The 15,732-nt window shown below is 41.5% G+C and overlaps 1 protein-coding gene across 1 annotated transcript; it reads left to right on the top strand.

The window, feature by feature from the left end:
* Positions 1–484: 484 nt before the first annotated feature.
* On the top strand, positions 485–13,553 carry INHBA (inhibin subunit beta A). The gene is made up of 2 exons (XM_086468206.1): positions 485–1,276; positions 12,667–13,553. Exons 1-2 carry the CDS (start codon positions 889–891, stop codon positions 13,551–13,553), a joined length of 1,275 nt encoding a protein of 424 aa, XP_086324332.1. The 5' UTR covers positions 485–888.
* Positions 13,554–15,732: the final 2,179 nt, after the last annotated feature.

Here is a 15,732-nt window from a genome sequence, read left to right as displayed (position 1 = left end):
AGTGTTGATAACCTCCAGAATTGAGAAGTGAGCAGAAAAGACCTTTTCTCTTCTACTCAAGGCAGAATAATGTTCTGCCCAAAATATTCGGAGCCCCTGCCCTCATCCCCATCTCATTCACAAGCTATTTAAATCTCCTGCTATCCCTAACAATACCAGGCAGGACCAAGAGCAAGGTGCTCGTTAATAAAAGGTTTCACTCCATTCATTCATTCATGTTTCCTCTGTTTAGTTAAGACAGTGATACTGTTGAAGGAATAAAAAAAAAAAACAAAACAAAAAAAAAGAAAAAAAGGGGGGGAAAAAAAAGGAAGGGGGGGTGTGTGTGTGAATGACAGCCGAGAGGGAGCCAGGAGGGTCAAACGGAGAGAGAAAAAAAAAAAAGTAAAAGTAAATTTACAGGAATGAAAAGAGATTTTAGAAAGGGGGGAGGGCAGAAACGACGAGTAGTGATATTTGAAGAGAGGTGTGTGTTAGGGGAGAAATGAGCATAAGGAAGCCAGCCTGCCTGTTCCTCCCCCTTCCTAATCATAGCCTTTACTCACAGACAAAACTCCCTCCCTCTCTCATTCACTCACTCACTTTAGGCCAATCCGTCCTCTCTCTCTCTCTCCCTCTCCCTGTGTCTCTCTCCTACTCTGAGACAGAGTCAGAACTCTTCTCCCTGACAGCCACAAACATCTACAGCACTTACTGCATTCAGAGAGGGAACCTGCAAACAAAACTTCACAGAAAACTTTTGGTTCTTGTTCCAGAGATTTTGCTGAAGAGAAGGAAAAACAAACAAACAAACAAACAAACCAAACCAGCCCCAAAAAAACTGTACGTGAAGGGGGAGGAAAAGCAGGGCCTTTTAAAAAGGGAATCACAACAACTTTTGCTGCCAGGATGCCTTTGCTTTGGAAGAGAGGATTTTTGTTGGTGCTTTGCTGGATTATAGTGAGGAGTTCCCCAACCCCAGGATCCGAGGGGCACAGTTCAGTCACTGACTGTCCATCATGTGCCCTCGCCACGCTCTCAAAGGATGTGCCCAGCTCACAGCCTGAGATGGTGGAAGCAGTAAAGAAGCACATACTGAACATGTTGCACTTGAGGGACAGACCTAATATCACCCAGCCGGTGCCCAAGGCAGCACTTTTAAATGCCATCAAAAAACTCCATGTGGGAAAGGTGGGAGAGGATGGTTATGTGGAAATAGAGGATGATGTTGGAAGAAGAGCTGAAATGAATGAAGTTGTGGAGCAAACCTCAGAAATCATCACTTTTGCGGAATCAGGTGAGTGCTTAAAAAACAAAACTCTAAAATATCCTTTGTGCCAGAACTGCAATTAACTTCTTTTCTTTTCAGCAATAATGTTTTCTGCAAGGTTGTAGGATGAGACTTGGGGGAAGGGAGAAGGAGCAATGGGATGGGGGGACATGACTCTGAAGGAATTTGATTTTTCTGACTTAGTCTTAGCTACAGATTACACTTGCTAAGCACAGACAGCCACACAGGGAGGAAGCTCTCTAACCAATCTTGAGCAAAAAGTCAGGCTGCAGCGGGGTCCTCCAAACTGTGCCTGTGAAGCCAGGGTACTTGCAGTAAAGTACTGGATTGCAGAGCTGATGGTGAAAGAAAAAGGGCTGAAGCTTTTTGGGGAGTTTATCAAGACAGAAAGTGAGCTGCAAACTACTTGAGAAACAACCCTTTCATGTAAAAATTATAGTGGAAGTTATAAAATCAGATGAAGCAGCTTTAACTTTCAGAAGTGAAAGGGCTTTTTTGTGTTTGGTGGTTTTTGTTTGTTGGGGTTTTTTGTGGTTTTTTGTTTGTTTGTTTGTTTTGTTTTGTTTTGTTTTGTTTTTTAAATTTAGTACAGCATCTTCAGCAATAAAGAGTTGCAGGGACTGTCAGATGACTTCAATAGAACCGGACAAGTTACTGTAGCTGATCCAATTTGTAATGCAGACTTCTGCATACTGGAAAAAAAGATTCTGTTCCTAAAATGCTCCTGTCAAAAAAATGCAACCTTGGTAGGGTGTATTTTGAACTCTTTCACAGTTCTGTTTTCTCTCTCATACAGTCGGAATATAGATATTTGCTAAGTAATGGCTTAAGACTCCCATCAACTGCCTATAGGAAACAGCTCTAAAGTTGTACTTTACTCTCTTGTTCCTACGTGAATAGGACGAGAACCCATTTTAATTCAATGTATATGTATATGCATATATATCTGTTAGTATATGTGAGTGTGTTTATACATGCATCAATAGCAGTATCTTGCAACAACTCTATCATCTAACTAACAGCAACTTTTTTATGATGCTGTCTAGCCAAAGCATTTTTCCTGTTGCCAAGACGGTTTTAAAAGAATGTCATTGTTTTGTTTGGTACAGCATATGGTAGGCAAAGTATGCAAAGGAACTCCAAGCATTTTTGTTTAAAAGTTTGCTGCAGCAGTATAAACAATTAAGACAACACTCAAAGTTTCCAGTCCTGAAAACCTGTTGACTCAGATATTCTGTTTGCAGGGAAGCCATGCATAAGAAGTGTGCATGCTTTTAAGAGCAGACATTCCTGCTGGCTGTCCGATTTCCAACTGTACAAGGAGCCCTTGCCTTTGGAGCCCTTGTCAATATACACATTATCAGTTCTTTCAGTATGAAAGCTCAGGCTTTTCGTTTTTTTTCCCATCCCCTCCGCTTCAGAAAGCAGGCAGAAGGTGTTAATGCCAGTGGTCATTAGAAGCTGGGGCAGCTCAACATTAGTTTAGAAATGAGTTTTTAAAAGCAAAGAAATCTCTAAGCTATCTATGAGTCGGATTCCCCACCTGGTTTTCAGCAGCTCGCTCTAAGCACAGTGAAACACATATGGCATGAGCAGCGGTTTCTCTTCACTGTCTGAGTCCCAATCATTTGTAAACAAATTATTGTCTCTCCTGAGCTCTGACGCAAAGGAATTTGGAGTTTGATATATGCCTACTCAGTACAACACCCTCCCACGGCGACTCCTGAAGCCATTGGCTCTCAGGATCACGTGAGCAGCGAAAATCGTGCCATTGCCCATGGGCTGGCCAATAGTTCGGCCACCAATCCCCCCCGCCATGAACTACCCAACACTAACACATATTTTGATTTACATAGTGTTGTCCTACCACTGCTAGCCAAATTAACTTAAGTAGACTTATGTTATGGAGTGGCACAGCTGAAGGACAGGGTCATCCACTGTGTTCCCATGCCTGTTCTTCCATGCCGCTGTTCTCTGCCTTCATGCTAAGCCCATCCTGGAAGCCATGGCAGAAGAGCTGCTCCTGCCCTTTTTTACATACCTGTTAGGCTTTGAATTGGGAGGAGGGAGGAACAATTAGCAACCTAGAAAACAAGCTCTAGGGTTTGGGCTTATAATGGAAATCATAACTCCACTCTGTGGAGCAACTTCAGGCTGCTAAAACATATTTTTCGTCTATAGACGTTCATATCCGAGGTCTTGCTAACATCAGAGGATCTACAACATATTACAGGAGCCAATGCTGCAACAACCTAAGTAAACTCTACCTGGGATCTCTTCCATTCACCCATCAGCAGTATTGCATGTCAAATAATAAAGCAGTATTATTTTTCCTGTTAAAGAAAGTGAGGCAAAAATGCGGCAAGTATTATATCATATAGGAAACAGGAGTTAAAAAGACAGCAATAGATTATAGCCACATGGACAGTCCCCACTTTTCACTCTACGGGAACTGGGAAGAGCATGGATAAGCTTAAAACACCAAGCAGGAGAATAAACATGTTCCTCTCACAGGCAGGTTAATGTTCTTCCTGCTTTTAATGTGAACCTCGCTGTCTTGAAAGAGGGCAATAGGAAATCAATGAAAATGAATGGAAACATCTCACGTTGTATTAAATAAAGGTCTACGGAAAGAGAAATAAGACTTTAGGCTTTTTGTTCCTTTGGGTACGACTTGACATAAACCAGCCATTCCCCCTACCTTTCAGAAGCGACATTTACTACTTGCCTTCATAAAAAAGTAGTATTTCCATCTTTCATCAGCTGTATTCTCAGACATACAATGAAATGGAGTGAATGAACAAACAGTGCCCTGTGCACGTGGCTCTGGCTCAAGACTGCTATTTTCTAAAACAGATCAAAATTCAAATGAGCACAGGCTTCAGACAATTAGAGGGGAAACTAAATGCAGTGAAATTGTCTGAAGCACAGGTGTAGTTACATCCAGGAAATCAGCAAAATAGTTGGCAGGTAGTTTTCACAGCTAACAAATCCAGGCAGATCTTTGCAAAATTAATGACTGTGAGTATTGGACAAAAGTTTACAAATGCACCCTACTGTCCTTTGGCAATCTTACAAGTAAAACATGAAAATGATTTTCTACTTGCATATCAAACTAAGATTACTAACCTCGATTAGTTCTGCTACGAGGGTAGCTGTGCCAGAGCTCTGTGGGTTACTTCAAGGTCTTAAAAATAGTCTTTTGAGGAGAGGGGTCATATAATTTTGTGACAAGCAAATCCAACAGGTTGTATAAGTGAGATACCCAATGCTCATAAAATATGTTTGACTACTAACTCTTTCATTATTTTAAGTAGATAGCTTATTAGGCAGACCTGGGATTTCGCCAAGTGAATTTGATCCTGGCAAATAAACTACCAATGAAATAGTTTGCTAATATCAGCCCCTGAGAAGGTGACAGAGAATTACTGGATGGAAATATTGAAATCCAAAGGCCTATCATTAGGACAAGCGTCAGGAAACAATGAGAAGTCTGACAGCTATTTAGACCGCTTCTACCTTTTTGTATCACTTCATACCGGACTCAGGGTGAACTGACTTCATCACGTGATGCCTACTTTCATGTGCAGGTACATATGTGTACACACTCACGCCTTTTCCTAGGAAGATCCCTATTCCTATACAGCTAGGCTGTCAGATCAGGAGGAAAAAAAAGGATGGGTCGCTTATGCCTCTAAATCGTTTCATCGATTTTCTTTTGAAAGCGAACGTCTCTAACGGCACAGGTACCCTTGCTGAATAAAGAATGGCCACGAGAGGGCACACTCCAAAGGCTTTTTGCTCCACACAATGCAACCTTCCTGCAAGCTCCTATTTTACCTAATTGGATCCTGAATCCCAGAGATCTTTATGCTTATCTGTAGGTTCTCTGAGTGGAGCTCTTGTTTCTCTCTTCTAATTTATTTAAAGGCAGAGACTCGCTCGAGTGGAAGACTGCAAGTAAAACCATGCAGGAAGGAAACAGGCAAAGGGGGAAAAAGATAAATTAATGGATGCTAGTAGTTCTGGAAATCTAGAGACATTAGAAATTATCATTATTATTTTTTTACAAGATACTGAGAAATGTAACCGTGAATCATCATCTGAGCTGATTTTCTCACATCTTTTTTTTAATGCAGTCTCCTTGGCTTTTAGAAAACAAGCCTATTTCCCCTTGCTTCTCTCCCCCCCCCCCCCCCCCCCTTAGGCATACTGTATCCAAGATTTGAAGTTTAGCAAATGAAAGCAAGTTACTTCTAGAAGGAGGAAGCCATTCTGTATTAATTTGTTTCATTGTAACAAAATGTGAGAATTGAGGGAGGTTGGTTGGTTTGAGAACAACTTGAGAAAGCACAGACTAGTCTGAGAAGGTGGGAACCAGCTTAGAAAAAGATACCTGAGAGAGAGAGAAAGTGCGGTATGTGTCCACCTCTGTCTGTAGTCATGCACACAGCTTTGCATGCAAAGGCAGTTAGGAATATCTGAATATGCATTTGCCTGTATGCGCGCATAAGCGCATGTCTGTCCATATGTGCAGGTATGCCAAGACAGACGTGCTTGTATACCTGTGTAGCTGTACCTGCAGCATTATAATACGAATAGATTCCTGCAGATATGTATGTGCATTCATGAGCTCTCCTGCGTGCAGGATGTATCCACACTGCATGTGTGTAAATGATTCATGCTGAGGAGTTCTTCTATTTAGACATGTCTGTATGGGTATGAAAGGGCAATCTCATTTAATGCAACAGAGCTTTGCAAGATTGATTTAGGATTGAAGCTTAGTCTACTGGAAGCAATTGTAAGTTCTGTTATTCATTTCAGCGGGCTTGGGATTTGGGCCTTAGTGCACAGAAATTGACTATTCAAATGAAAACAGACTAGCAGCTTCTGATCCACTTAATTTTAGAATTTACAACAAATTATTACACATATGTACAAAAAAAAATACTCTTTCTTTTATGGAAGACAAAGACTTGGTATTGTTTTTACCTTGAAATATGTAATTGGCACAAGTGACCCTAAACTTTGCTTGAGCTATTTCAGATGTAAATGCAAAAATCAAATAACAAAAAACTTCAAACAAACAATCACCTTTTTTGTTTCTAAATATTTAAAGCCATGTGGGGGAAGGGCTTTCAATTTGGAAAGAACCCTAGGCTGTGGATGTAGTGCTTCCGTCCTAACAAAATAGCAGAGGAGAGTCAAGATTCACCAGAACTGAATTATTTCACCTTCTGAATGACCTTGTCAATGCCCCTTAGAGTTAATTTTTCAAGTAAAGGTATTTAAATAAGGTTGCTGCTGCTTTTTGCCCTCAGGAATGCTTGGGTAATAGTTCTTTTTCCATTTTCTTTTTTGGTTTATTTTTTCTTACAACAAAAATCTCCTTTTGCAGGCAGCAAAGGGTATGTGAACATAAAGATAGGGTGTTTGTTATTTGTGTCATAATTGCTCCTCCCTTTTTATGAGGCAATGGTCAGGGAGCAAGAAAGAAAGTACACAACCTGGATGACCAGTCACATACAAGGGGTGATGAATAGTTAGAATAAATCATTTGCCGGTGATCCATAGGCTGAAATGCATTCAAAGAAATGGCCACTGTCTAATTGCGGTAATAACACATTTGTAATAATCAGTCTGCCTAGGGATTAGTTGCCAGACTATAACAGTGCTAAATTCACTGAATAAATTCGATGCTGTGAACAATTCATCTAACTCTAGTGGTCACTCATTAGTAAACATTTTGAGCAATTATCTCTCAATAACCATGCTCTTCTCTTCGCTCTCTTTAGAGGAACCTTTCTAGTAACCTATTTTTTTCTGTCTCCTGGGGAACGGAAATGAGAAGTGAAGAGAAGGATGCTTTTGAATGTAATTACAGATTGGCACGCAGTACAAATTCCCCCAAATCTAAACATAGGCAGTAGTAAAGTTAGCAACTAAAAAAGGAAAAAAAGCTTGCTTTGTATGGAAAAACAGTTCACTTACAGTATAACGTAAAAACAGTTCAAAATTAAGCAGTGGTGAAGCATGGAAATTTAAAGTAACAGCACCTTCTTACCCAGTGAGCATTTTTCAAAGGAAAATTTCGATACTGTGTATTAAGAGAAATGAAGAATAAGTCACATTATATTGTCAGTAACGATAATCACTTTCATTATGAAAAAACCCAGTCTTAATCATTTAACAGTATACAGTTTAAAAAAAATAGTACTTTTAAGTATCTTAGCATTTTACTGAAAAATAGATCCTCCTAGTTGTATAGCGTAGACTTCACCTAGTATACGTATATGGCTTGAACTAAGAGGCCTCCATCTTGAATCCCGCTGCAAATTGCAAATGAAAGAGCTTCGAGTGCACGGTCAAAGCCAGCGACACTGCAGGCAGGATCCTGGGCCTCGCGGAGGAGCGGGCCAGAGCCGCAGACCCCCACCCTGAGCCCAGGGAGAGCCGCCCGTGCATGGGCCCGGCCGAGGCCCCCACACCCTCCTGCCCAGCCCCGCTGGACAGCTGGTACGCACCAGCCCCAGGCAGCCCTCCCAGAGGCGGACAGAAGGGTACCTGTGCAGGCACCTCTCTGCTTGCACCTTCAGATTTCTCTCCCAAAAAGGTGTGCAAGCACCACTGAAGAGAAAAACAGGTAGTAGCAAACTCTCGTGCTATATATACTGATGCTACACTTTCTTTCCATTCGGTAATTCCTTCCATTAAACCTTTTACCATATATGCACTACTTCTTAGGGCTTGTGTTTTTAACCATTTCTCACAGTATTTGCCAGTGTCACTCGTGCTGCTAGACTGCTCCCTCGACATCTCAGCCCTCTTCCTGGAAGGGACTTTGCTCAGCAGTTAGGCAGAGAGGTGGCCTCTCCAAGGCTTTGGTAGGGGGAGATGAGGAAAAGCAAAGGGGGCCCAGAAGTAATCCCTTGTCTCCTTTTTCAGCTGCTTTCTGCTATGATAACAATCCAGGCTGTTGACATCGCCGTTTATATGAGCATGGAAGTGGTGAAGGCATTACCACTGTTGGGCTGTGGGTCTTTCCACAGGAGTCAGGCAGGAGGAGCAGGATGATTAGAAATGGAAAAAGACCCTTGCAAATGAGCTGTGGCAGATGAAAAGGCAGGACAAGAGGGTAAATAAAGTGTAATTATGGAAGTGATACCAACCCCAACTTTCAGGAAGGTCACCTTTTTACTTTCAATTAGATGAACAGTAAGTATTTCCAAAGCTTTGAACCTGATCATTAACTCAGGCCAAAAAGGAAAGACTGCTAAATCCCTAAGCAATATTTAGAGAAAATGAAATACAGCAAATTTTGGTCTCAGAACACTTGAAGAATTTATTTTATTGTAGCACCGAAACTTTTGGAAATAAAGATCCTGTTGTAAAATGAATGTGTAACCATAATAAGCCAGATCCAGAGATTTCAATTCAGTTTTAGCACAGGCTGAACTCTGATTTCAAAATGAGTTTGTCTGAGCATAGTGACCCTGTAAAGACGGCAGGATTCATACCATTCGTGCTGTGTGATCGTAACAAACTAGTTGTGAATGTGGAGAGAATTCAGAAAAGCTTTGTTTTTTCCTAACATGAAAGTATGCTTTTTATCCTCAACTTTGCACCATTCTGTCTCCTTCTAAAAAGATCTGTGAAACGGAAAGGTTTTTTTTTTTTTTTTTCATTGCTATAAAACCTTTTATTAACTATGCAGGTTGGAGGACTCAGGATTTTGTTTTGTCCAGAAATATTAGGCTCATATAAGCTTCTTGCATCTTTTTTATTTAGAATCTGAATTGACCATTCATGTGTGAAAATGTAGCTAACCACATCCAGAGAGGCTGTTACTGTAGCTAACAACCTACAGAGAGGCTGTTATCCCTGTATAAGGACAGGATAACAGAATATCTTGCTCAAACTCACTTTCCTCAAGTAAAGAAAAAGCAAGTACTTGGGGACTTTCACCGTACTATTCCAATATTTTTAGCAATGAGGAAGAAGTCAACTTTCACACATACAGGAGCATCTGAAAAACTGATTGATTTCTCGAGGCCCTGTTTCTCTCATGTAATACCTGTCAAAAAGACTGGTTGCATTGCTACAGTTCTTGCCGCTGCATAAGGTAGTACGAATATTTACTGTTGGAGATATGTCACTTTGTAACTATTTTCAGCTCCCACTAGCATGGAAATAACAGAATGTGAAATATCTTGCATTAGGACTTAACAGTATTAAGTTATTCTATAATACAGGGCTCTCTAGTTTTTCTGGTCAGACGGACCATTACAGCTTCTCCCCCTGTTGAACCAGGTCTGCACACCCCAGCTGCTTTCTTCAGAGCATGTGACTGGACCAGTTTTCCACATTCTCGTCGAGCGCAGCTGATCTGCTTGTGCACAGGATCCCTCCTAGTGCCAGAGCTGCTGTCTGAGCCCAGCTTGGTACCTCAGGAATATAGAATAAGTTTTGTATTTCCCAGCAATATATATGCCTATTTCCCACACCAGTCTGTGAGCTCTGGGGAAGAAGCTGGTGATGCCAGAACACTTTCTGCTGCTTGGTCTAAACCATCCTTTCCCCCAACAAGGTTCCTTGGGTAGGGACTGCAAGCAGAAGGGGTTGGAAGAACAGTCTTGGAGGCAGCAATCCACTACTTGCAGGTCACCTGCCTTCAGGTTGTCCTGAAGCCTAGGTCCCCCTGAGAAAGGGTTTATCAGGACTGTGCCAGGGAGAGGAACAAGCTAAAGTTAGAAGCCTGCTTTAGGAGCAAGAGTCAGGGGAAATGAAGCCACAGGCTTGATGGTCCTCACAGGACATCCACTGTCATAGAGAACACACTTTATAACATCACTACGTTCAAGGCAACCAGACTCGCTTTGCACTGGAGGAATGTCATTGTACATCTCATGCTGTGAAACCCAGGCAGGAGTGGAATTAATGCCTGTCACCTACCCTCTGCTCCACCACAGCTAACAGCTTTGCCAAAGTCTCATTTCCACAATGGAAAAAAATGGTGTTAGCTGGAAAGAACTGATTAATGAACATTCAGTCATTATTGAATGAATCTTATTTAAAAAAGTAATAGAAAAACAGTAACTTCATCATGTCTCACAGTACTGGTCAGCTTGCTGTCTTTTCTATAAGCCACTGTCTACATTTAGCCCATATCTGGGGCTAAACTACAACAGTTACTCTATCACTTGATGACCCCTCTCCAGCCAGGAAGGGGAACTGTGAAAAGGGAAGGAGACCCATGGGTTGAAGTGAAAAAAGATTTAAGGAAATAAATTTGATACCAACAAAGTTATACAAAGTTACACTCAGCCAAATGAATATGCAGCAGTCATAACTGACAGAAGAGTGGTACTCAGGAGCAGAGAGAAGCCAGAGGAGGAGCAGGAAAAGGAGAAACCCCAGCCAAAACTCCAGCAGGAACCCCAGAGGAGCTCCCTCCTCAGCAAACCTTCCCCCTTTATACTGACCATGACATTATGGGATGGGCTACACCTGTAGCTAACCCAGGTCAGCTGCCCTGGCTGACTCGAAACTGCTAACAACCTGCCCAGCATGGCTGGGCTATGATCCTATCTCAAGCAAACCAGGACAGCTACTTCCTTTTCTTAGGCACAATCCCGCTGGTACACGTAGCTCCCTAATTGAGAAATTAATGTAACTCACTTTGGAGACTGGCATCAGCAAAGTCTGTGAGAAGCAGTTAAGACAAACCATGTGTTTTCCTATCCAGTTAAAGTCTACAATTTCACTCTCTCACTTGGAAAACAAAACCAAAATGCTGACCTGGGAATGCCACCAGGGAAAGCTGAACGTGTCAGGGTCAGGACTTCACAGAGAAGGAAAGCAACAGGTAGCTCAAAGGGCAGCACAGCCTGCCTACAGAATTTAGAAACCACGAGCACTTGAATTTACAAGTGAATATAGGAAAGATGTCTCTTGTAATTTTGCCTTGCTTCTCACCTGAGAATGGGGGAGCAGGGAGATGGTCAGGGAGCCTGTACTAGTGGAGAAGCAAGGAGGAGAGCCTTGCTGCCATGAGAGCAATTTTTCCTCTATGCATCCAGCCACTTCAGTTTTGATCACCACTTGCTCTTTTTAGGTTTCCTGACAAGCAGAATCACTGCACAGAGAATTGAGTCAACAACTGTGGATAGCTCAATAATAACATCAGTGACAAACTAATAATTATAAATACGGTTTCTGGCTCACTAAGGTCAGATATCTGTGTCTTTCAAATCTGTGACCCCAGTCCATCCTGGTCTCCGCACTGAAAAAGAACAAAAGATGCCAGCATGGCTTTTTCTATTGTCAAGAAAATAGAAAAGTACCTCTCCTTAAAAAAAATAATACTACACACACCCGCCACCCACCCCCCCACCGCCCCCACCCCCCCACCCACCCCCCCGAGCTAATTCATTCTCTCTTAACTTTTTTATGCTCTAGTGATTAAATCATTAAACAGCCCTCATTATTCATTCCAACTTCTGCCAGGGATATGAGCTCTGTATCAGAGAAACACCCCCTCACCATCATAATCATCATCATGACATCTCAGCAAGTTGATACAATTATGCCAGAGAACCATCCCCATAATTACACAGTTTTTTAGCTCATTTCTCAGTGTATTCACCATTACTATAATCACAGTGAGTACAGTGTGTTAAATTAAGAACAGGATCTACAGCTAGCATCTCACAGGATGAAGAGTCTGCCTGCTGCAATTCTGCAACTCTTTACAATATAACTCTGCAAACCTCTCAAAGCTGAGGCTCCTATTCCAGTATTTCTTTGTTTTTGAAACAATTGACATTTACAACTCATTTTAAGATGCATTATGAAGAATGGTATTTTAAGGAGGGAGAAGGGGCTGACCTTGTTCCCATGTAATTTTCAAAGTATTGCCAAAGAATTGGCAGGGCTGGAACTCACTCCCTAACTTTGGCTATTAGGCACAGATTTGTATGCGTATGGTATATATAGTTGTGGACTGTCATCACAAAAGCATTTTTACCTTTCGGCTAACAGTGATCACAAAGACAGCTTAGGCAAATGAAATCTTAGCAGCTACTGATGCTTATTTGCCATGAGATGCTTTACATAAATGACTATATTATTACTATAACAAAATGCTTTTGTTAAAATATGATGCTGGAAAGCAACAGGCAAAGAAATACTTTTCTAAAGAGAGAATTTTCACAAAAGACAAACTAAAGGGAGGAGGTGCAGAAAGGTTAGAACAGAAGAATCATAAAAATTTAAAAAGCCAAGTAGAAAACCTAGGGAACTTCATGCCTGTGGCGACAGTAACAGAATTCTCTTTAACAGAATGCAAGCAGACATACTAACAAGTTCTTCCTGTCTATTTCCATTTACCAAATCAGGCACTGCCAAGAAAATGTTGCACTTTGAGATTTCCAAGGAAGGCAGTGAACTATCCGTGGTGGAACATGCTGAAGTGTGGCTCTTCCTGAAGGTCTCCAAGGCTAACCGGAGCAGGACAAAAGTTACCATCCGCCTGTTTCAACAGCCACGGCAGCCAAAAGGCAACTCTGAAGGAGCAGAAGATATGGAGGATGGGGGGCTGAAAGGTGAAAGGAGTGAGACTTTGATTTCAGAAAAGGCAGTGGACACCCGTAAGAGCACTTGGCACATCTTTCCTGTCTCCAGCAGCGTCCAGAGACTCCTGGACCAAGGCAAGAGCTCTTTGGATGTACGGATTGCCTGTGACCTCTGCCAAGAGACTGGAGCCAGCTTGGTGCTACTGGGCAAGAAGAAGAAAAAGGAAGATGATGGGGAAGGGAAAGAAAAGGAAGCTGGAGAATTCACAGGAGAAGAGGAGAAGGAGCAATCACATCGGCCCTTCCTGATGATGCTTGCCCGGCACTCAGAGGACCGCCAGCACAGACGACGGAGACGAGGCCTGGAGTGTGATGGCAAAGTCAACATCTGCTGCAAGAAGCAGTTCTTTGTCAGCTTCAAGGACATAGGATGGAGTGACTGGATCATTGCACCTACAGGTTATCACGCCAACTACTGTGAAGGAGAGTGCCCGAGCCATATAGCAGGCACATCTGGTTCATCGTTATCTTTCCACTCCACTGTCATCAACCATTACCGCATGCGGGGCCATAGCCCCTTTGCCAACCTCAAGTCATGCTGCGTGCCCACCAAGCTGCGGCCCATGTCCATGCTCTACTACGATGATGGCCAGAACATCATTAAGAAAGACATACAGAATATGATTGTGGAGGAGTGCGGCTGTTCATAGACACATGTGTGCGCAAGGTCCTTCTCGTTGAGAAGAAAATGTATCAAAAAGCCCAAGAAAAGGAAAGACCGGACATGGTATAACCTTTTTTGAATGAAACTATCATCAGAAATAAAAGCAAAAACAAAAGAGAGAGAGAAAAGAGGGGAAAAAACCCCAAACTTATGGAGGATTGGAAAATACTTCAGCTATAAAAAGGAAGAAAGCTTCATGAACCTGGGCTTGAATGAGATACGTCTGAATGGCATATGGGCTGGGGATTTCCCCTTCCTTTCAGTATGCTCTTTATCTTATTACATAGTATACTAAACATTAGTTATTACTAGGGGAGTTATTTTCTCTCCCTTAGTTACCCATCAGTTCAAGCCATGGTAGCAGCTCATCTAACCTGCAGCAATTTGGACTAAGTCCAAGATGTCATTGAAATTCCTTGAAAAGCCATGTGTATGAACACTACATCCACTGGCACTTTCCCCCCCAAATTTACCAAGGAACTGAGTAGGTGTGTAGTGTTTGTGTGTATATATATATGGCTATGTATTTACATACATATCTCTATATATACAGACACTATACACAGGCATATACTTAACATTGGTAAAGGGACAATATTGTGCAGGTGTATACACCTTCATCTTCTGCACTACATTTACAAAAAAAAAAAAAAAGAAAAAAGGAAAAAAGAAAAATGAAGAAAAAAAACAAATAAAAAAAGAAAGAATGAAAGAATAAAAGTTACATTTTGTAAAGGTGCTTACAAAGTTAGAACTATGCAACCTAGTTGGTTTGAAACTGTTTACCTGCGAGAGAAAGAAAAAAAAAATAGAAAGACTTTTTTTTAAATGGAAGTAACTTGTTTTAAAAAAAATTCTTCAGCGAGAGATACTTGAAAGGAACATGTTTGTCCAGTTACTGGAGCCAAACATTTCTATCTTTTGTAAAAAAAAAATTTTTAATCGTTTACTATTTGCACTACAATGGTGTCTGACCTGTCTAATCCTTATTTAACAAATATTTGCAAGGGAGGGTGGTTGGGTGTGGGAGGGGTTGAGAGCTGCACTTATTGTGAGCTATACAAGAACTGCTACAGCACACAAAATAGCTATTTTTATTATTATAATAATTATTATTATTTTGTACCTTAAAATGAATAGACACATACACCAAAGACATTTGTGCAAGCCTCTAAAAAGTCTGTTTGTGGTTGGTACCATTCACCTGTAATAAGTTAGGGTTTGAATTAAGGGTCAGTGGGTGGATGACATTCAGGCTAGAATATCTGTTAACCGGTTAAATTCAAATAGTGCTCTCAACAGAAAATTGCCATTTGAAGTAAGCCCAGAAAAGCCCTGGGATTTGGATCCAAGGTGCTCGGATCCGAGGTCCATCTAAGCATAATTGTATTCTTTTGCCTGTACAACACTAGAACTTGTCCCTGATGCACAACAACTGTGCATTGTTGGGAAACAACTTTATACAAGGGATATACATATATATATGTATATATGTCTGTATGTATATATGTATGTATACACAAGGTATAAGCACTTCTGGCTTCACTTTAATGTTCTTAAAACAATGAATGTTTGTGTGTAAAGCACAGTATGTTAAAAGATTGTTTGTTACTACCAAGTGGGAGGCTACATGTTCAAAATGGTATTTGTGTGAGAGAAACCTAAAGTGCTGGTGTACACTTAGAAAGTCTTGATGTACAATTGCAAGCAGCTTTGGGCCCTGCCCACCATCACCCCTGCAAATATACAGAACATGGCAATTGTAGGATTTCTGTTTGAAATGCAGTCTTCGGCAAAAGACTGGCTGTCTCAACCACCACCCTCTAGCATGACAACTCTTAATGGGTTTGCATGTTACCTGTAAGACCTAATTTTCAGTGTCAACACCTAACCTGAAGGGCCCAGCCCGTAGGGCACAGGTAGATAGTTTTTTAAAAAAAAATTCTATCGCTGTCATATTTAAAAGAATGTTAAAATTACAACATTTGTCTTTGGGTAGGGGGAGATGATAAGAGGGAATGGGAGAAACCTTTAGGCCCTGTTTACACTGAGTTGGATAACCCTGAGCCTGAAGCTTCAGACTCTCACAGGTTTGCAGGACCAAGCCCCTGTTAGCTGCCTTCTGATGGGACAGGCTTCAAAATGTCTCTCATGGAAAGAAGCAG

The sequence above is a fragment of the Leptosomus discolor genome, chromosome 7 (assembly GCF_034619465.1).
Source record: "Leptosomus discolor isolate bLepDis1 chromosome 7, bLepDis1.hap2, whole genome shotgun sequence".
NCBI lineage: Eukaryota > Metazoa > Chordata > Aves > Leptosomiformes > Leptosomidae > Leptosomus > Leptosomus discolor.
The sequence above is the reverse complement of the archived record's forward strand: the minus strand, read 5'-3'. Positions and strand labels throughout refer to the sequence as shown.

Coding starts and splice junctions, on each gene's coding strand:
- INHBA (XM_086468206.1), top strand. CDS start 889: ATGCCTTTGCTTTGGAAGAGAGGATTTTTGTTGGTGCTTTGCTGGATT. Junction 1,277..12,666: donor CATCACTTTTGCGGAATCAG/GTGAGTGCTTAA, acceptor TTACCAAATCAG/GCACTGCCAAGAAAATGTTG.